Source organism: Ictalurus furcatus, chromosome 4 (genome assembly GCF_023375685.1).
Source record: "Ictalurus furcatus strain D&B chromosome 4, Billie_1.0, whole genome shotgun sequence".
NCBI lineage: Eukaryota > Metazoa > Chordata > Actinopteri > Siluriformes > Ictaluridae > Ictalurus > Ictalurus furcatus.
Genome location: NC_071258.1, coordinates 4,417,075 through 4,440,000, shown reverse-complemented (window position 1 = coordinate 4,440,000; position 22,926 = coordinate 4,417,075). Strand labels below are relative to the sequence as shown.

Genomic DNA, 22,926 nt, shown 5'->3' with positions numbered 1-22,926 from the left:
CAATTCAATGCTATTTACTGCATACAGTATATGTCCCGCCCCCAGGGGGTGGAGCTTGTTCTACAGTAGCAGCTCATTATCAGGAAACATGATTCACCGTGTGTTTTGGGCTGTTTTGGCTGTATTCATGTTTCCTAATCGTCCTTGGTTAACAATAAATGGTTGGTGTTTGACCATTTCAAACGTGGAATTTGTGTGAGTTGAAGATAATGTGACACACACTTTCCAGAGGAGTGTTTTTTTTCCCCCCCAAATTAAGGCTGTTTATTTGATGAGGATTTCATCTTTATACAACCCCAATTCTGAAAAAGTTGGGACAGTATGGAAAGTGCTAATAAATACAAGGAGGAGTGATTTGTAAATGTACTTTGAGTTGTATTTAAACAAAAAAAAACGTATAAAGACAAGGTATTTGATGTTTTACCTAATCAACTGCTAATCAAAGTTTTTTTTTGGACGGTAAACGTTTATTTTGAAATTGATGCATGCAACACATTCCAAAAAAAGTTGGGTCAGGGGTAATTTAGGACTAATAGCGATGTGACGAGTTGAAATAAGAAAGTGATGTGAAACAGGTGAGGCAATTGTCTAATCAGGAGCCTCTAAAAAAGGTCTAGTCCTTCAAGAGCAAGGATGGGTCGAGGATCGGCAATCTGCCAACAGCAAATAATCCAACACTGTGAGAACAACATTCCCCAAAGACAAATCTGTAGGATTTTGGGAATTTCACCTTCTACAGTGCACAATATAATTAAAACATTCAAGGAATCCGGTCAAATCTCAGTGCGTAAAGGACGAGGCCGAAAACCACTTCTGAATGCCCGTGATCTCCGATCCCTCAGACGTCACTCTTAAAAACCGTCATGAGTCTGTAATGGATATCCTGACATGGGCTCGGGAATACTTTGGTAAACCTTTGTCGGCGACACCATTCGCCGCTGCATCCACAGATGAAAGTTAAGGCTTTACTATGCAAGGCAGAAGCCATACAGCAACACTGCCCAGAAGCACTGCCAACTTCTCTGGGCTCGGTCTCATCTGAGATGTCCAGTAGCGCAGTGGAATCATGTTTGTGGTCCGAAGAGTCAACATTTCAATTAGTTTTTGGACAAAACAGCCGTCGTGTTCTCCACCACCATCCAAACTGTTATCAGCGTCAGGTCCAAAAGCCAGCGTCTGTGATGGTACGGGGGTGTGTCAGTGCCCATGGCATGGGTAACTTGCACATCTGTGAGGGCAGCATTAATGCAGAAAGATATGTACACATTTTGGAGCAACATACTGGATTGCCATCCTGTCCAGGACAACGCCAAACCACATTCTGCAGAGAGTGCGGGTGCTAGCATGGCCTGTCTGCAGTCCTGACCTGTCTCCGATTGAGAACGTGTAGCACATTATGAAGCGCAAAATAAGGCAACGAAGGCCCCGTACAGTTGTACAGCTGAAGAAATACATAATGGATGAATGGGGGAAAATTCCGTTTGCTAAACTTAACCAACTGGTGTCTTCACTCAGCGCCCGAATAACACTTAATAAGTGTTATTAAAAGATGTTACACAGTGCTAAACAGTCGACTGTCCCAATGTTTTTGGAGTGTGTTCCAGTCATCAGATTTGAAATGAGTATATATTTTCAAACATAAATTCAATTCTCAAAGTAAAACATCAAAGAATGTGTTAATAATGTGTATTCAATGTAGTACATTCGGAAATGACTTTTCAATTGTCTCTTTTTGTTGTTGTTGTTTTTTTTGTAGTTTCCATACTGTCCCAACTTTTTTCGGAATTGCGGTTGTACACCGTCTTTACACACTATCAGGTCGAGCTACAAAGTGTGGAAAAAAAACATGGGTGCCTCCGTGTTTATTTACTGTTAGCAACATGCTACTGTAGCCAGTCAACGCCATAGATTTAACAAGCAAATATGTTTGTATGTTGATTTGACCTCATTGGCTGAATTTGGGGGAGTTGAGGACACGATCCTGAGTTCTGAGTCGAGGGGGTGTATTCATTGTTTTTTCCAGGTCACAGGTTGTGAATTACGAGTTATAACCTCTTGTCGAATGCAGCATACGTGAGCATATCATTCTCATATCATTCTCTAGTATAATTGTCCTTGTTAAAAATAGTCGACAGGCGTGGGTGAGAATTCCTCCATAGTTGAACATTTTACATAATTTGCTGAGCTACCGTCAAGTTCGTTTAGATTCCGCAGGACTGTGCCGTATCTAACAATAATTCACACTGACTTCCTTTTACACCAGGAAATACTGTATGTCAACATACAAAATGTACTCAGACATTAAGGGTTAAACTGACTCTTCAGTTTGACGTGATGCTTATGATGGGTAGAGGCTGCACAATAAAGTGTGTATGTTGTGCACACAGAGACACACACACCTTAGGGTCGTCAGGCATTTATGATGGCGTGTGTGTGTGTGTGTGTGTGTGTGGGTATATGTGTGAATGATGGTCGAAGATTGCACAATAAAGCGTGACTGTGATGCCGGGGAAGAGCCACGTTTCTGAGTTTTCCCTCAGGCAGTGCTGTGGGCAGCTCATCACGGGGGGCTTCTCCTGAGGGAGCCAACGCATCACACAGACTCATTAGAGAGCTCTCGCTAGGGGAGGACCGGGTCTCTCTCTCTCTCTCTCTCTCTCTCTCTCTCTCTTTCTCTCTGTTTGCTCTCTTCTTTCAGCTGCTGACAGGAGATGTTTCAACTAATCCTTTCTTCGATTCACGAGCACCCCAAAGCTTTTTATTGTTCTTTTCATGGGGCCTTTCGGGAAGATATCAGCATCTGGCCTGTTTTACAGCATCGAATATGGCAGCTTTTAAGTGTTATACAAGGGAGGATAGATCTTGCGAACCCCCGCCCCCACCACCACCTTTAAAAAATCTGACGTTCATATCAGCACCATCAGTATTTTAACAATTTTTAGGCATTTCTAAGTATTCAACAATAAAAACAAAAGTGCTTCTTAATGAGGCGGGCTAAAATGAACAAGGCTGCATTTGGGGATCATTGGGGGAAAAATGTAATAATTATGTACATAATATTTACCTATTAAAATCAGAACATTCTCGACGTTCTCAATATCCAGATGTTTGTGTGCGAAACAGCGTTTTCCGTCCTAGACTGTCACTTTAATTCATTAAAGTTAGTATTTCATTTATTTGCGAAGAAAATGAAAAAAGCTGAAATGATTAAAAATATTAAAATAGCCTTTTCCGGAATTTAGTCGTTAACTCGTTTCTCTGCTTTATACTTGAGGTCATAAGTTTACATACGCCTTGCAGAATCTGCAAAATGTTAATAATTAAAAAGAAATAAATAATAGGGGTCATCAAAATTTCATTGCAATTTTAATTAGTCCTGCCCCGAAAGAGCTATTTCACATAACAGATGTTTACATATACTCCACAAGACACAACAATAACCGAATTTACCCAAATGAACCAATTCAAAAGTTTACACACGCTTGATTCTTAATCCCGTGTGCTGTTACCTGGATGATCATCGACTGTGTTTATGTTTTGTGAGAGTTCTTCATGAGTCCCTTGTTTGTCCTGAGAAGTTAAAATGCCCACTGTTCTTCAGAAAAATCCTCAAGGTCCTGCACATTCTTTGCTTTTCCAGCATCTTCTGCATCTTTGACCCCTTTCCAACAGCGCCTATATGATGTTGAGATCCATCTTTTCACACCGAGGCCGACTGAGTGACTCGTACACGACTATTACAAAAGGTCCAAGCGTTCACTGATGCTCAAGAAGGCATCACGATACATTAAGAGCCAGGGGGGTGTAAACTTTTAAACAGGATGATCGGTGTAAATTGTTATTATTTTGTTTTCTGAAACATGTAAATATCTTATGTAGCTTCTGAAGGACGGGGCATCAGCAAGCGAGAGACCTAGACAGGAAGAGAGAGATGGACTTGAAGGCTTTCCAGCCTCTAAGCATTACTAATCATGCACCTGGACTCTCAGTAACTCACTCGATAATTGGCGTATAAAAAGAAAAACCACTTCATCTGAGCTCTTTTGTTCTTTTTTTCGCCGCAGTCAAACAATATGCAGGGAATTATTGAATAAACCGAGGCCTCTGACTGCTACAGGTCAGCACTCACATCTCCATTTCCAATATATCCTACAGTATAGCTAGTCATGACTGTATATCATGAGAGCTATTCTTAGTCCCTGTACTGGGAGAGGGATCACCGAACAAACCTGAGCGCAGGAATGTGATTTTGTAATGCTGCTCGTAACACCTGACTCGGGTTTGATGGAGAAGCCGCGGCTGGCGCAAGATTTACGTAAGGCCTTTGTTTCGCATTCGGAAGGTGTTTTATGCAAAAAGGTCAGTGGGAAAATACGTGACAGTGTTCCGTATGCTGAAGGTTTTTGATCTGTGGCATAAATTAGTCAGAGAACTCAGATATTTGAGAGCTTTTTGAAGTCCTTATCACAGCCGTGAGGTATTAACACCAACACTGAAGGTTTTTTTTAAGATCCTAATTATAGTAACTGAGTTTTTTTTCTTTTTCTTTACATCCTTGCCATCTCCTCCGTCCTCTGTTATTCCAGTGTTTGCTCTGGCACGCTTCCTCGTCTTCCTTTTTCTCTCCCTCCGCCTCCTCTCGAGGCTTTTCGACCTGATGCTACGATAAATGGCCCAGTTTCTTCGTATCACAGACTTTTACTGTTTTTTTTTGTTAACGCTCAAAGACCAAAACTATAACAGTAACACTACTAAGTGAATTAGTGAAATTATGTCTTTTTTTATTGACTTAAACATATGAAAAGGATTTTTAAAAATGATAAATAAAAAAGCTTGAATCTTGAATATTAATCCCTTAAAAGTCCTCAGAAGATTTGACCTAAAATCTTTATATAAAATCACAATAAATTAACTTTTCTTTTAAACTTCTTCTTCTTCTTTTTCTTCTTCTTTTTAAAAAAAACATTTAGAGTGTGTGTGTGTGTGTGTGTGTGTGTGTGTGTGTTTCATCATCTTTAGCTCATCTTGTTTTAATTCAGTTTAATTCAGGAACACACTATCATTGTGTAATGTGACACATGCTACACGACTGACTTATAGCATGTAGACACGTTAAACAGCACACACACGCATACACACACACACACACACATACACGTGTTAGACAGCGATGCACACAGTTCATGTTTCCTCCCTCCCTTCCTTCCTTCCTTCCTTCCTTCCTTCAGCCCTTCTTTCCTTCTGTGGAATTTTGCTGATTACTTTCTTTTCTCTCTTGAGTCCTATTTCCTTAAACTTCAATAATTATAACTTATTTTGTGTCTAAACTCTTTTCTCCTTCCTTTTTCTTCCTCCATTTTCCTTCCTTCCTTCCTTCGTTTCTTACATACCTTTAACTTACTCCCTTCCTTCTTTTTCCTTTACTTTTTTATTCTTCCATTCCTCTTTCTTTCTTTATCTTCCTCCTTTCTCAATTCTTTCTTCCTTAAACTTAAGCAATTAAAACCCTCCCAACCTTCCATCCTTCCTTCCTTATGTCCTTCTTTCAACTTATTAAATAAACTTAAATAATTAAACATATCCGCTTCTTTCTCTTTCTTTTTTTCTTTTTTTCTTTCTTTCTTTCTTTCTTTCTTTCTTTCTTTCTCTTCCTAATTTCTTAATTATTTCTTCCTTAAACTTAAATAATTAAAATGCATCACAATCTCCTTTTTTTCTTCCTTCCTTCTTTCAGTTTATTAAATAAACATAAGTAATTAAGCCTAACCGCTCCCTTTCTGTCTTTTTTCTTCTTTCCTTCCTTCCTTCCTTCCTTCTTTTAATTTATTAAATAAACATAAGTAATTAAACCTACTCTCTCCCTTTCTTTCTTTCTTTCTTTCTTTCTTTCTTTGTTTCTTTCTCTTCCTCCTTTCTCAATTCTTTCTTCCTTTCTTCCTTAAACTTAAATAATTAAAATGTATAACAATCTCATTTTCCTTCCTTCCTTCCTTCCTTCCTTCTTTCAACTTATTAAATAAACATAAACCTAACCTCTCCCTTTCTTTCTGTCTATCTTTCTTCCTTTCTTTCAAGGCTTGTAAATGTATATTCTTTGAAGCTTAATCAATGAAACCCTCAGCACTCGCGTAACCCATGGTCCTCTCGCTCTTTCTCTCTCTGCAGTATAAACAGGTGGAGCAGTACATGTCCTTCCACAAGCTGCCAGCAGACATGCGTCAGAGGATCCATGATTACTACGAGCACCGTTACCAGGGCAAGATGTTTGATGAGGAGAGCATCCTGGGGGAGTTGAATGAGCCTCTCAGGGAGGTGAGCATAAACACATGAAGATCTCAGACAGGCAAAAACGTTGGTAATTTCTGCCTAGAAAAACACAATATAAATCAAGGAAAGAAGGTCAGTGGTTCCGTGAAGGTGATTAGACGGGTTTGAAGGGTTTAAGTGTTTCCAATGTGCTAAATTAGACAATTCATGTAATTACTTTAGGCTCCACACAAGACGTTGGAATAATTGCTTTAAACAGAACCATAAAAACTGAAACCAACACATGTACGTCACGACATAAAGCCTGTAATTAAATGGATTAGTCATATCTGACTCTTTAAGAGAGAACTAATAGCAGAAGTGTTTCTTGAAAATGCATCGCACTGTAGTAAAATCAAAACGCCATTTCATTTTAAAATATCATGTTAACTGCTTCCTCGCTTTTGCAGGAAATAATCAACTTCAATTGTCGGAAGCTGGTGGCGTCGATGCCTCTGTTTGCCAACGCTGATCCGAATTTCGTCACGTCGATGCTGACGAAGCTGCGCTTTGAGGTTTTCCAGCCTGGAGACTACATCATCCGTGAAGGCACCATTGGGAAGAAGATGTACTTCATACAGCACGGCGTCGTTAGCGTGCTCACTAAAGGGAACAAGGAAACCAAGCTGTCAGATGGTTCCTACTTTGGAGGTAATGGAGCTTTAACTGTAACAGCAACACCATACGGTCTGAGATGTACACACACACTGACACGTACACACACACATTATTCAGCAGAGCAAAAACCTCTTTACAAATTTCTGCTGGTGAGAACACAAAGATTTTGTTAGAAAAATAAACAAACAAAAATTAAAAGCTTATAGCTCCTAGAAACAAGTGGGGTTCTATTTTTGGCCAGTGTGCATGACATAAAAGTATGTTTTTTTACCCAGAACAAGATGTAATATACTGTTATTTCCCTTTTTCCAGTCATGTATCCACTTGTTATTGTGAGATTTGAGTGACATACAACGATCAGCCATAACATTAAAACCACTTACACTTGACGTGAATAACATTTATTATCTCATTACAATGGCACCTGTCACTGGGTGGGATACCATGCAAGATACCACAGCAGACCTTCAGAGGTCTTGTGGAGTCCATGCCTCGACGGGTCAGAGCTGTTTTGGCGGTACAAGGCGGACCTATACAACATTAGGAAGGTGGTTTTAATGTTATGTCTGATCGGTGTACATCATGTTTGTTTGGTGGCCACTTGTCATCACTTCAAAATTGAGTTTCAGAGTTTCTCGAGTTGAGGGTCAACGCCAAATTTTTTAATTCTAATGCAAAAAGTGACCAATCCAACGTCTCCTACGTCGTATTTACTGAAACAGAGAAAGTTGTTAAAGTCATTTGAGGGCTTCTCAGTTTCTCTACACATCCCGTTATTTTCCAGTATTACATTTTTATACTTTAGGTACTGTCTGAGAAAAAAAAAAAAAAGGCTCAGGCTTTAGCTCTGTCATTTCAGGAGGAAAATGTAAAAGATATGCTAAGATTGCAGGAGGCTAAAACCAGTAACGTTCAAAACAGTGTAAGAGAATTCCAAACGAGCTTCTTTTCAGACTGGTAAATGCTTTGGTTTGATATTTGTTGATTGTCACTGCTTTATTTCCCTTCACATTATCAGCAGTTAAAAACTGAGGGAGTTTCATTCATTTTTAATGCTGCTGAAATCACAGAGGGCCATGAGATCAATCTGAGCTGCAGTTTCTGTCTTATTTTCCCTTGTTTATAATGATTTCTGAAAATATCATATTGTACTTTTGAGTGTTTGGATAATTTAATACCAGTTTCTGATAAATAGCTAACTCATCTGAATGAACAATACACTATGCCTTGTGCACTTGTATGTACTGTCTGTATGCACATTTATATGAGGGTGTGATGGAAATCAAATCAATCAGTGCACGAGGTCAAAGGTCAGTAGTTTTTTTTTTTCTCTCTTGTGCTTAATGTAATTTTGTCACGATATAATCCTAATACCATTTCATTCATATAGCGTCAGTGTATAGTTCAGGCTGCTATGTTGAGGTAATGGGTAAAGCCACTGAGGCGGTTAGCAGCATGTGACCCACTGGTCCGCCATTAATTATGGCTAATGTTCATCATGCAAGCCCCCTGGCTTCGCTCTGTGGGAACCCCATGCATAATAACAGAAAGAGGGCAAGCAATTCATCTCTGAGAACACCACAATTACAATAAGCCGTACCTCAGGCATGCGGGCTAAATTTACGGCTTCATGTGTTTCCGTCACTGGTGGCCATCTTGATCAGGTGCATATTATTGCTGCATCCCAATTCACCTACTTAAACTATGCACTGAACGTATGTACTCTTTTTGTGAAGAAAAAGTACATTATTTGAGTGTGTAGCAAAAGAGTATGCAAGTACTGGGACGTACTAACTCATCATGTAACGGAAGAGAACGTTGTTGCCTAGTTACGCACACCGCCACCATAAACACACTCCTTGTTCAGCTTTTCTTCATTCATTATTCCTTATCTAATCGATACTATAGAATTTAATTTTTTTCCACATTTCATTTACACCTCTCTAAAACGCGTCCTTACACACGCCATCTCCCTTTCTACGCTTGTTAAACCGTTGTTTAAGGCACACGGTCACTGTGTCAGCCAACCAGTAGGCAACTTTACCTGTGTCACAAAACTCCTCCCCGCTCCCGCAAAGAGTTGTGGGTAATATTGGCTGAAAAAGTGTCCACAGGTCAACACTTCGGAAATCTATCGGAAATAGTAAAACATCCGGATACCTTTGGGATTCTCATTTCAACATACTACTATTTAGGACGCATTAATTCTAATTAAGAAGCAGCGTATATCTCTATTTATAATATAAAAAGTACAGGATAGATAGATTTGTTACTGAGCCACACCGATCAGTTCCTACATACTCAAGAGTTGGCGACTTAACTCCAGAAGTTATGTCAATATTTACATATGGAAAGTTACTTATATTCAGAGTTGGGTTACGCACGTCCTTAAATCCATTTTCTGGGCTCTCCATTAACATTATTCAATTTGCCTGCGTGTAATTACAGATTTTTCCAGAGTATAAACATTCAAGATGGCTTTTTCAATAGATGTAGACGACCATTACAGTGATTTATGAATGAGAAGATGGCACACATTGAAATAAGAATTAAATAGTGGTCTAGTGTTCTGCCAATATGTTGCTGCATGAATAGGCCTAGAAAGAAAGATAGATAGATAGATAGATAGATAGATAGATAGATAGATAGGTAGATAGGTAGGTATGTAAATAGATAGAAAGATAGGTATTTAGGTAGGTAGATAGGTAGGTAGAAAGATAGATAGATAGATAGATAGATAGGTAGGTAGGTAGATAGATAGATAGATAGATAGATAGATAGATAGGTAAGTAGGTAGATAGATAGATAGATAGATAGATAGATAGATAGATAGGTAGATAGATAGAAAGATAGGTAGATAGGTAGGTAGATAGGTAGGTAGAAAGATAGATAGATAGATAGGTAGGTAGGTAGATAGACAGATAGATAGATAGGTGGGTAGGTAGGTAGATAGATAGGTAGGTAGGTAGGTAGGTAGGTTGGTAGGTAGGTAGGTAGGTAGGTAGGTAGATAGATAGATAGATAGATAGATAGACACATTTTTGGAAATGTAAATGACCCCCAGTGCCGTCTTTGAATTTGGCATCTGTAATTATTTCTTAATTGCATTAATATGGTAGAGGTTAATGGTGGTGCTGATGTAATGGTTGAATGTTATCGGGCAGCATTTCCTGGCACCAGTGCAGCTCTGGGAGAGCAGCGGGAACCATTGGGAATTTATAACAAACAGGAATTAGTCACTCATGAAATTAATTTGTGTGTGTGGAGGGGGGCAGGTGTTAAACAGGGCTGCTGAACTCTCCCTGGATCATTTTCCTCAATAAAAAAATGACCAAGTATAATATTTTTGTTTCCTTTGTTTAATCGGGTTGTCGTCGTCTACAATCGGACCGATGATGTTTTAGATCATATTTTATAGAATTCTAAAGGGTTCACAAACTTTCAAGCACCACTACAGTGAGTAGTACATGAGTAGACAGGCTAAGTAAGTAACTTAACCTTTCAAATGGGTTTGTGTACCTGATCTCGTGAGAAATTTGTACGAGTGATTTTGATGTAATTGGATATCGTTGGATTTCATATGAACAATGTTGATGAAAAAAAAACAAATAAACCAACGCTTATCCCAGATCATTTGTGCGATTGAACACACCTCTGAGGTCTGACTTACATGCTGGTCAGTTATATGCTGTATAACCCAAATCTCATTACCTGACTTTCCTGACCTAAATATTGGCGTTAACTCGAATGGACCAAATCTGCAAATGTAAGCCCAGATTGGATTTTTCCTATGCAGGTTGATTCTTCAAGTCTTTAAATAGGATAACACATCTTGCTCTTCATCAAGAACAAATGTCATGTAGCAGTTCTGTTAGACTTAGAGGAATAAAAATCGAATGTGTTCTCTCAAATCTGTGTTGTCGTCTCATGTCTCGTCTAACGTGATTGCAGCCATGTCACCCTCAACAAAATACGGTTAACCTGTGACAAACTAGGGTCTTTTAGAGAGAGCTGTGATATCAGAACGTGTGTGTAAGTGTGTGTATGTGTGTGTGTGTGTGAGAGCGAGAGGGTGTGATTTAGACCAAGATACTGTCTATAGAACAGCAGCTGTTACTTCAGGCTCGGAGTGTGACGTCAGTAGCCTCTAGCATTTGCGCTGTGGATCCCGATGCAACGAGGTTGGAGAAGAAGAGTGTTAATGCATGGATGGTGTGATGTCAGGCTATATTAGGCTCGCAGGGTGCTCACACACTCTGAAAGGTTAGTGTGTGTTCACTCGAGCTGCTCGATGAAGATCCGAGCTGACAGAAAGGCTTTGAGCGCAGGTGAGCTTAGCCCTTGCCGACCTCGCACACCTCTACCTACCTCTCGTACATCTGTGCATCGAAAAACCCACATTAAAATAGTGAATAAAAAATAGCAGGATAAAAGAAGCCAGTCCAGTCATGTACACGATCATGCAGCATTGTAAACATTAGCAGCGCTACTATTACCAGCACAAACAGACACAGACTTACCTTTCCTGTCACAGGAGAAAAGCATAACAGCCTGTTAGGTTCAGCAGGAGGTTGGACGATAAGACAGTTTTGGATTCCGAGTGCACAATAAGCCTGTTTAGGATTACATGCAGGATTTTATTCTTTTATGTGCTGAGTCACAAGCCAAGCGGAGTCAGAAAAGCACAAGGGTTCTGGTTCATGATGCTAATATGAAAGATGTACTGTGGTGGGAGGTTTGAGGTTGAAGCAAGCAGAGACTAGAGGTCACGGTGACTTTACAAAAAAACACAACGGAATAAATCTCGTGTCAATGCCGAGCTGGGCCTCCAGGCTAGATCTGATACTGCGAAATGAAAACAGAGCTTGGGACTGTCCGGGTAAAGAGACTTGGAAACTGTACAACGCTGCTGGAAAATTAGAAAAGTTTAGATGAGAAAAGTTTAGATCAGATTAGAGATTTTTGAACTTATCAAATCGTATTTTACCCCCACTTTTTTGTATAGTTTCCAATGTTGTGCCTTTCTTTCTTTCTTTCTTTCTTTCTTTCTTGAGGTAATGGAACTGTTGAAAAACAGAACCTTATACAAATATATATATAATGGGTTTGCGACTGTGCCCTGCAATGGGTTGGCACCTCGTCCAGGGTGTCCCCGCTTATAATAAGTGTGTGTGTGTGTGTGTGTGTGTGTTCCTTTCTGAAGAGCTTCCTTGAAAAAGTTTATATAGGCGTTGCTGTGATTAGCCGAGTGTATTTGTACAAGTCCTCCGTCCTGCACAACTAATGAAATGTGAGCGAGAGAGAGAGAGAGAGAGAGAGAGAGAGAGATAAGAGGTTAAAAAAGTTAAATAAATCTTAATAAATTATATTAAAGTGACTGACATCTCTTTCAGTACAAATTATTCATGATTTATTTAGTAAGTAAATTTGCATTTGGTGTTTGCGGAGCAAAAGGCTAGTTTGTGAACCCTTTAGAAATTTCTGTATATCTGCATAAATACGGCCTAAGACATCATCAGATCTTCACACAAGGCGATGAAGTAGATAAAGAGAACCGAATTAAACAAATGAGACAAAAATAGTATACTTGATCCAATATTGCATATCTGTGAGTGGCAAAAAGTATGTGCACCTGTAGGATTAGCAGTTCATTTGAAGGTGAAATGAGAGTTTTTAGTAGGTGTTTGGCTCGATCAAAATCTGATCTTCACACTTGTAGAAGTGTATCATGGCACGAATAAAAAAAGGATTTCTGAGAACCTCTGAAAAAGACTTTTTGGCTCACTAAGCAGTTTTGTTTTTTTTTTTCTTTCGCTCACCAAAAGAAAAAAACACTCTTCAGGTTGGAAAATGTTTACAAAACCATCTGGAAAGAGTTTGGACTCGATATGTTTCATACAGGAAAATAACAAAGATCACCAACAGTGCAGGATCCCTTCATGGATTCATGTAAGCTCTTACAATCAGATATAGCACAGATTCCCATCGTGATCCTGTAGTACCTCCTGTCCTGCACATTTTAGTATTATCCCTAATCTATAAGGGAATCTCAAATGCTCAATTTCTCAGATTATGATAACTGCAGGTCCTGTACCATTAAGCTTTACTTCTGTTCAAATGAAGGCAAGTCACCTTTACTGCTGAATTAATCCATTAAATGTCGGTGTTTCTTTGGTACCGTGATCATTTGAATTAAGATGCATGGATGCAATATTGTTAACCTGTCTACTGGGACTGAACTAAACCATGTTTACATTAAGGGGAGCTTTAAGAGAGTTGACGTAACACAAGATGCATCGCTGTTGAACATTTCTTTCATTTTACCACTGAGAGTTTAAAAAGAAAAAGAGAGTAATCTGTCTCAGCAATTGTCCAACTTTACACCAGAAAAGATCCCTCTTTTGCTGGTCAGTCTGTGGGAGATATTCTATTGTGCTAGTGTTCACTTGGCCTGGAGTCCAGCGCTATTTTGGTGAGCGAAAGGGAAAAAAAAACTGCTTAGTGAGTAAGCGTACCTGTAGAAATAACAGTGGAGAATCAGTGGCTAAGCTAAGTAAGTTATATAGTTCTATTATCGAATCAGCAGTATGTTTTAAATCAGGCTTGTCAACATATGGACTGGAACTGGTGAGATAGAGCTTTTAATCTGTTTTCTAAATACAAATACAAATAATAATAATAATAATAATAATAATAATAATAATAAAAGGTCTAGCTTCTGTTATTCCACTAAGAGCAAAAAAAGCTTAAATAAACTCAGGGCCATAAACTCAGCTACTGATAAAATGTACTAATGATATGAAACTCTTGAATAGTTAGGTATACATTTATCTAAATTGGACCATCTCTTTTCAAAATAACTAAATTTGGGGTTTCAGATAACCCCTAACCACCAGACTTCAGTTCTCTTATGTTAAAGACATGACTTTTGGATAGATAGATCTCGCTCTTTCTTTAAAGTTCAGACGGGATTCAGCCATTAGCTCCTCTCTTCTTTAGCACGGATTTATTCAGGGATGCAGAATAACCCTAACCCTAACCCTAACCCTAGCTCCTGTATATGCACATGTACATGAACACATACATATATGTATATTAGGTGTGTAACACAATTCTGCTATGAGTATTGGTATCAGTATCTGGTTTGTGCTCTAAATATCCATATCTGTATCTAGATTTAAACAAGAAGATTTTTTTTGTTTCCAATTAAATATTAACCCTACCAATCGTTCACCCTAAAACACTGGAAAACCCCAGAAGTAGAAACTGTTAGCACTGTCTGTGTAGTCTGGCTCTGACAGTTCCTCAACCTCAGCTACATCACTCCAGTTCATAATTGGTCTCAAGTAAGGATGTGCGCAGAACTGTTTCATCCTGCTCATGCAGTTCTTTTTGTTTGTACCTACCCATGATATATTCTAGAAAATTTAGTTGGTTCAGTTTCCCAAAATATAAGCAAATTAATTTAAACCACCATGACCCTGACCAGGCAGTTACTAAAGATGAATCTCATGGACGTCTCACAGGATCCCAGTCCTAATGCACACTTTTCGTCTCAGCCGCTCTGGTCTCAGCTTTCCAGAAACATTTGTATTTGTAATCTGTAGAAAACATTAACTGTACTTTCTGAATAACGTATTCGTATTTGGTTACATTCCTAATGTGTACCTTATCTCATGCTGAGTTAGTTACACTCAGGCATATATGTATGACTCACTGAAACACACACACACACACACACATAAAAACGTATCTGAGTGCACAAATTGGACCCATGTCACAACACGCCATGCTCAGACAGAAGTGGGTCAGGGATATTGGTTGTGCAGTGGCCAGATGGGGCATGTAATACAGCGCGGCTGGTTCCCCTGCTCCTCCCTGGCACTCCTCATGTAGAGAAGGGAAAAACTCGATCTCTGAATCCCAGCTGGGTCCTCACAGACTCTCCACATACTGAGCATTGTGGGAATGGAGGAGAGGTCCAAGCTTCCCTGAGGTTTCACCAGCCCACATGGAACAACATTGCGGATAGTAAATGGTGCCTAATTTTCCTGAGCTGGCATGACAGATGAGGTCTGCCAGCCCACCAAGCTCTGAAAATGGCATTAAGTGCTCCAGCTCTGGATTACAGAAAATTCACATTTTACTGCAGTCTTTTCTCTCTCTCTCTCTCTCTCTCTCTCTCTCTCTCTGATAGAAAGTTTTCATTATCAGCTCTTTGGTGGAGCAAGGTGTTGTTTTAACATGAACTCTTGCAGAGAGTAATTTAGGAATATCCTGACAATAGATATTGTCTGTGCCGCTCAAGAGCTTTGAGCAGGATTTTTTACCTGTCTAAAGCCGGTCTTACACTGTCATGGAGATCACATATTATCATCACAAAGTCTGTTATAGAATTCAGACAAAGTTTTTAATTTTTTTCAGGATCATCTCATACAACGTGATAAGTAATAATCTTAAGACACAGTCTTAAAACAGACAACAGAGCTGTATGGCATGAGTACAGATACATAATCCCACAATGTCCTGTGCTGAAGTGCTGAATTTAATTCATCTTTAGAAATGGATTTTTTTATTTATATATATATATATATATATATATATATATATATATATATATATATATATATATATATATATATATATGTATATATATATATATATTTATATATATATATATATTTTGCCAGACAGCAGTTTTGTTTACAGTTCTAATTTTAGGAGGCAACATTACAATTCTTTTATAGGATTTAACATTTTCGGTCTTTATATATTTATTTACCCATGGTACTGTATAATTCTCACAGATACTTAGCTTAATATAACATTTGTTATGTTGCCATGATCCGTCTAAAATTCCCCCAACTACAAATAGCTTCCTATTCACTATACTGTATATGCTCACTACATGGGGTAAAACATAATGGTGTTGTAGAAGGTACCTCTGACCTATATGCCCTCCATTTTCACCAAGGTATAAAGTATTGGCACACGTACTGTAATGGCAGGTGGCTTAGGTGGGTCACTTGCTGTCGTTATTGCAGGCCAACAAACCTGCCATGTCTCACGCTTACGAAGAGCCTGTAAGTTTCATATGAGTGCATGATGCTGAGTTGCCTCTAAGCTCTGAGATATGCAAGTTAGTTCACAGCCTCTGTGTGTGTGTGTGTGTGAAAGAGAGGCCGAGTGGGCAAACACATATTTGGAGATAATTAAATGGCAGTCTTTGTGGGAAGCCTTCTCTTGTGGGAACCCTAATGCCCTCCCATTAGATTTGTTTTGATGCCAAATCTGCATCGATTTGGATGGCAATAGAAAAAGACACAGGTGAAACCCAGGTGACAGTAATAATTCAGCAGGGCAGAGCTCAGGCCAGAGTGAGCCCAAACTGGTGCCAAGCCAGAAGGTTCTGTATACACGTTCACACAGAAAAAAATCTATTTCAATGATATCTACATAGAATGGGGAAATAATCCAGCCAAATGCCATGTTAGAGTATGTAACTAAAATGATATAGCTTTGACGTATCAAAGTTTTTTTTATTTTATTACAGAGATCTGTTTGCTGACAAGGGGAAGGCGCACAGCCAGTGTCCGAGCAGATACGTACTGTCGTCTCTACTCACTCTCAGTAGATAACTTCAACGAGGTGCTCGAAGAATATCCTATGATGAGGAGAGCCTTTGAGACTGTTGCACTGGACCGCCTCGATCGTATAGGTAAGTCTCCCTCATTAACATAATACAAAAGTTTGTAAAAAAGCCCATTCGTATGGAAATGTTACGCATTAGGGGTGTAATGCAATGCCACGCAAATGCCATGCAAAGGATATGGTTAGTCATAGTAGCTCTGCTTATAACGTTATGTGAAACCAGGAATAGTTCGAATTCCACCTATATTTTGCATTTTTTCCCTTCGTATGTTGCATGTGAAAACCCTGCTCTGTTCAGCCTCAAGGATCAGGCTTGAGCCAGGTTATGATTTGATTTGCCCTATGAAAGGTCATACAGTGTACTTATTTTTTGGGCAGGTGTAAAGACAACAGGGAATTTCATTAAAATCTGAGCTTGTTTTTGTCAGATTCCAGATTTAGCAGGCTGCTAAAGTGTTCAGCTGAAATATTGAGTGACTAGTGGTCAAACTAAATGATGCAGATTTCTGTCCTGAGTCAATTTGGATTGCAGGAGTTTTTGCATATGTTTTTGAGAGAAAGCATCCTAAAATTCTTTTTAGAGAAAATGTAAGCACTTTCTCCAGTTGTCCAGTTAAGTGGAAAGATGTGTGTAGTGTACTCCTTTACTTGACGGGTGCCAGTAAATCAGGAGTATAATATTGTGTAGTATAGTATAGTGTAATATTGTATAGTATAGTGTAATATTGTGTAGTATAGTATAGTATAGTGTAGTGTAATATAGTGTAATATTGTGTAGTATAGTGTAGTATAGGATAGTATAGTGTAATATAGTGTAGTATAGTATAGTGTAGTCTAGTATAATGTGGTATACTATAGTATAGTGTAATATAGTGTAGTCTAGTATAGTATAGTATAGTATAGTGTAGTATAGTATAGTATAGTACAATGTAGTATAATATAGTATAGTATTGTATAGTAAAGTATAGTATAGTATAGGGATAGTGATGTGTGCTGTGTGTTTAATGCCTGGGAGTGCAGTGTAATTTCCTTGTCAGTTTCTTGAGTCGCTGCCCTTATTGAATCAGTCGGCTGAAGGCTGAGCAGCAGCAGCGTCTGGCTGTGTTACCGCTGTCACAGACTTCCATGTTTATCTGGCACCGCAGGGAGCCATATGGCCCTCGCTGTAAAAACACTGACACTCAGCCCACTCACTACAGCAGAAACAACAAACTGAATCATTTCCCACTAAAACAGTCTACATGAGTGTATTGGATGCCACTGAGTCTATTAGAACCAGTGAATGTGGTTTTTTTTTCCTTTTTTTTTTTTTTTTTTTTTTTTTTAGAAATAGGAGCACCTACACTGAAACTGGAGAAACCTTTCAAAAAACAAAAAAACTACCCTAAATAGTTCCGGCAGCAACGTGTGTATGTTTAAAGCCTGTGTGGTTTCAGTAGTGTGTGGATACTCTGATATTATTTTCAATCAAAGAGAGCAAAGAATGACATCCCCCTCTCAGCACAGCTCGCCGAACGCTCCTCTCGTGTTTTTGTTTTGAATTGATTTTGTTTACATTGCCATGTGCTTGTGCTTTTGATCTCCACTGCTTCTATTCTGTTACTGGTCTGTTACCTAATGTGCGCACCTCTTCTATGCTCATCCTGTGATTAGTTTGTTTTATAAACTGCCATGTTTCCTTGATTCTGCATTTCCTGATCTGATTTTGACCTTGCTCATGGTTTCGGTTTTGAATTATGGACATGCTGAATTTATGCATGTCACTTCATCACCTCCTCATGTACTCAATAAGATTATTCACTCTATTTCTAGACATTCTGAAATGGTCCTATTCCAAATCATTTTGCTTCTTTTAGGGAAAAGAATATTGAAAGAATAAATGACAATAAAGATGTTTTCTAGCTACAGTTCTGACACAGTATCCAATTTGTTTAATCTAAGAAATCTTTTGCCATCTCTGCACAAACAACAAGTTCTGACATTTTGTTTAAGGACATCAATTTCATCAAAAATCTTGAGTACAGGGGTGACATTTTATTTCATTAGTCTATTGTTTTCATCAATCAACTTTTTTGTGTCTTAGTTCAGCTTAATTGAGCTTAATTTTTGTCAAAATTCTTTACACTGGCTTACATCCAATTATCACGTTCTGATATCAGAAAATGGCTTTCTGAAATGGACTTTAATGCTAATTCTGTTTCCTGCCTTAATGGATAATTATTCTAAAAAAAATATTCAAATACAATTCAGTTTAGTTAATTAAAGTGTAATAACTTATGATTGTTGATGGTACCAAAATGTGTTGATATCAAATAATGGGAAGAGGCCACAGCAGTTGATGAAGTGCACTGCATTTTTTCTCACTCGTATCTCCTTTCTCCAGCATGATAAAGTTTTGTGTGATACTGTTTCTAACCTTCATCCAGCCCCATGAGACTTAGATCCATCATCCAACAACTACCAAAGATGGAAAAGACCCCTGTGTCTGAATGCCCTGTGTCTCTCTTTCTCCTATCAGCCATCAGCCCAAATTCGAGGCCATGTTTACTTGCTGATTACTTTCGCTCCCTTATCTAGTGCTTGACAGTAAGAACTAGTCAAACACAGACTGTCCTGACTGCAGGAGCCATCACACCCCCTACCAGGCTGTGCTATTTCCACACAGGTCGCCCCCTTCACTGCTATCAGCCTCTCAGCCTGGGGTATTCCCAAAGCTGTAGGCTTGCTGAGACTCAAGAAAAAGCATGTGCAGGGTAACAGAACAGAATAAAAGAGGTATTTAAAAAGACACATGATCATAGCAGCTCTTTAATATTCAGCGTGCCGCCTGAGGGGAAATAATGTCCTTTGTTTGGAGGTTATTGAAAAAAGCCATGATTATAATTCAGCTTTTTTGTGGGTAAGAGAAGCAGCATGGGTGAACAAGCTAATGCTGAGCTTTGACCCAGGATTTCAAATAAATCATTTAGCAGGGTTATATGTTGGACAATCATGCATAATCGTTTATTTATGCATGAAGGAACCTATCAGTTGGAATAAAAAAAGTGAAGAAATCTTGTCTTTCATCTGTATCTACATGTTTGATGTGTATCTGCATGGTATGTGGCTTGATTGTTCTATATTTCTGTCCATTAGGAAAGAAGAACTCTATATTGCAGCACAAGGTCCAGCATGACTTAAACTCTGGCGTCCTCAACTATCAGGAGAATGAGATCATCCAGCAGATAGTGCAGCACGATCGAGACATGGCGCACTGTGCCCACCTGATGCAAGACCAACGTTCCCCAGCTCCTCCATCACCTACTCCGGTCATTTGGGCCCCACTCATCCAGGCTCCATTACAAGCAGCTGCTGCTACAACATCAGTTGCTATTGCCTTGACCCACCACCCTCACCTGCCTCCCACACTCTTCCGCCCTTCTACCTCCTCTTTGGGTTCAACAAAAGAAGCACTGAGAAACAGGTTCCAGGTTGTACCCACATCGACAGCTCCTGGTTCAGCTGGAGACTCGCCTTCGAGCACTCCTCCAAAACCACATACTGGAGCAGACACTCCTCTACTTGCCTCATTCAGGGCACATCATTCAACGGGGCCAACTGGGTCAGGTAGTGGCAACCACCAGGCCTCTAGAAGCAGCATAAGTGGAGTTTCACATCCTGGGCCTAGTCGGGCTTCTGCATTACCCACTGGCAATTACTCCAGATCTGCATCTCCCACATGTAGTACTGCACAGCTCCATCCTCCACCCAAACACAAGCAGCCCTTCCCACCAAGTACCCCACCACTGTCCACTCACCTCCAACAAGGCAGCACAGGTGCTGGGACCTTGTCTGGGGCAGTAGGCGGTGCAGTGAGCATTGCTGTGAGTGGAGCAGTGGGGGACATGTCAAGTGGATTGACCGCAAGTGGGTCTCCTGGGGGCCCTTTAGTTGGTGCCACCTGTGGGCTCTTGACCACAATATCTTCAAATGTTAGCCCGCTTTCAACTGGATCATTCAGCCATGCCCCGAGTCCACTCCTCCATGGTCAGCAAACACAAAATACCAAACAGACATCCGCATTTCATCAGTTTACTGGTGGGGGTGGCAGGACTTCTAGTACATTAAACCTCTTCCATACACCCACAGCTGGATCCCCGTCCTCCACCCTTTCACACATTACTCCAGCCCTTGAAGGCTCTCCTTCAGTAAACACACAATCCTTTAACCTGCGGTCCTCCTTTTCCTCCCAGCTGCCTTTAGAAAGGTCAGCATTAGCATCTCTAGCTCAATATGGCTCAGCTAATGCTTCTCCCTGCTACACTCCTCTAGCCCCCAGCCCTACAGTCCAAAGTCCTGGGAGAACTTTCCACTATAGTGACCCCTCCAGTGCTGCAGGTTCCCACAGCTCTCTGCTTATGCCCCAGCATTCCTGTCCTGTTCAACTACCCAGCTGTAACACTTCAGGAACCGAATCGCCGCTGGGCCGCTTCTCTGAAGATATGAAACTGTTGTCCAGCTCTCACCCCTTGCTAAGTGAAGAGGTAACCCAGGCTGTGGCTCACTCCTCCCCTCGGTCATCAATTGAGCCTGGCTGCCGCCTCTCCCCTTACTCTTCCCCAACACTGATGCTTAAGCCGTGCAGCTCCATATCGGGGCACTTTGCTTCCCCCTTACAGACTTCTCCCAGTGCACGGCATCACACCCCCAGCATAGGGACGTCACCCTCCCTTCCATTCCGCAGATCCTCAGAGGCCCATCCTTCTGAACTGGAGCCCCTTTGCGCCAAACTTCCCTCCAATTTGTGAGGTTAGATCACACCCTCCTGTTCAGCTGTGGACCTGTAGTTGAGTAATAACAATCCTTTTTTTTGTGTGTGACACTTTTATTTTATTATTTATTTAGATTACACTGTGTTTTAAACTTATTTTAGGATATCTAAATATTACTGTGATTAAAAAAATGAAGGTATAACCACAAAAATTAGACATTTTAGATTACTCGTTTTTGCTTTGTCATTCTCTATTTTTTATTCATTTATATATAAGTAAAAAAAATATCTATTTAATGCTATGTTAATAAACCGATAGGAGGGTGTGAGATACTCCGTACATAAACATTTCAGACCGTCCATTTTCCACATTTCACTGGTTTGCGCATTTGAAACGGACCACACAGAAGGACTATCCTGCAGGAACCTATGCACTGAAGCCTGCATTCTGACTTTTTCTGTGTTCAAGTCAATCTTTTTAGTCAAAAGAGAAAGTCTACACTCTATCCAGGATCACATATTGCTGATCCTTTTATGTATCTATGGGATTATATGTATTTATTCACCGTTTATTCACTTAATTTTTGCAAAACATTATAATGTGTTGAAGAGAATTTAGCAAACCAAAAATTGTTTTCTTTTGAAATATTAGTACACCTTTTGGCCTACACCTTACTGATTTTCTCTTGAATCACAGTATTGTAGTAATATTGGAGTGGATTTCAGGTCCTCTATAATGTGGGGAAACAAAAGAAGATATTATAGAAACGGAGCCTTCAACAGTGTCCTAAATATTCACTTTTGTCTTCCAGGTTCATATGGCAGATGTTTGAAATGAATGGTGTGTGTGTGTGTGTGTGTGTGTGTATGAATGTTTTCTGAAAATGGCTTGATGCAAGTAACAATCTTAGTTTTGCCTTTTAATATATATATATATATATATAAAAAATAGAACTTCCATTGGCGCCTATGTGTAGACATTTCTAGGATAATATTTTCACAGAACCAGTAACAAGTCAACCTTACAAAAGATTACTTGATGCAGTGTGCAAGGAAAATAAGTGCTGAATTTTCAACACCTACAGCATTAAAATAAACTCTTAGTGTTGGATTAACACCTGCAGTGTTCATATAAGTCCAGATGGACACGAAACGAGTTAATTCAAGACTAGCAATATGGCTGTGTACATGTAGCTTTCTCATCAGCTTTGGTTCAAAAACACTTTAGTCATTTACTTATTTTCATATAGAAATTTGTATTTATTTGTGCTTTATCTTTCTTTCATAGCTAGTTTGTTCATATATTATTGAGTAAGATGAATGTACTGTATTGAGTTAAAGGATTGTAAAAAGGCCTGCACAGTACAAATTTAACTTATCATGAATGCTATCTGGAACAGAAATAGATGGAACGAACCCAGCTCAGTTTCTCATTATTACTTCCACACTCAAAAATGACACATTTTACAACTTACCTACCCATGTTCAAGGGGCTTCAAAAGGACAAAATTAAAAAAAATGGAGGCGCCCGAAGACAATGTGGGGACCGTGATGGTATTCCCTGTCATCTTGGTCCACCCTAATGTCATAAATACTGTTAA

The 22,926-nt window shown here is 39.5% G+C and overlaps 1 protein-coding gene across 1 annotated transcript in view; it reads left to right on the top strand.

Annotated features, from left to right (window-relative positions):
• The window catches only part of hcn4 (hyperpolarization activated cyclic nucleotide-gated potassium channel 4), a 96,723-nt gene extending 75,361 nt beyond the window's left edge, over positions 1-21,362 (top strand). The window contains exons 5-9 of the mRNA XM_053622596.1: positions 6,166-6,312; positions 6,717-6,957; positions 16,478-16,642; positions 19,711-20,382; positions 20,506-21,362. Coding sequence (XP_053478571.1) covers positions 6,166-6,312; positions 6,717-6,957; positions 16,478-16,642; positions 19,711-20,382; positions 20,506-21,362 — 2,082 coding nt within the window. The remainder of the gene's footprint in view (positions 1-6,165; positions 6,313-6,716; positions 6,958-16,477; positions 16,643-19,710; positions 20,383-20,505) is intronic.
• Positions 21,363-22,926: the final 1,564 nt, after the last annotated feature.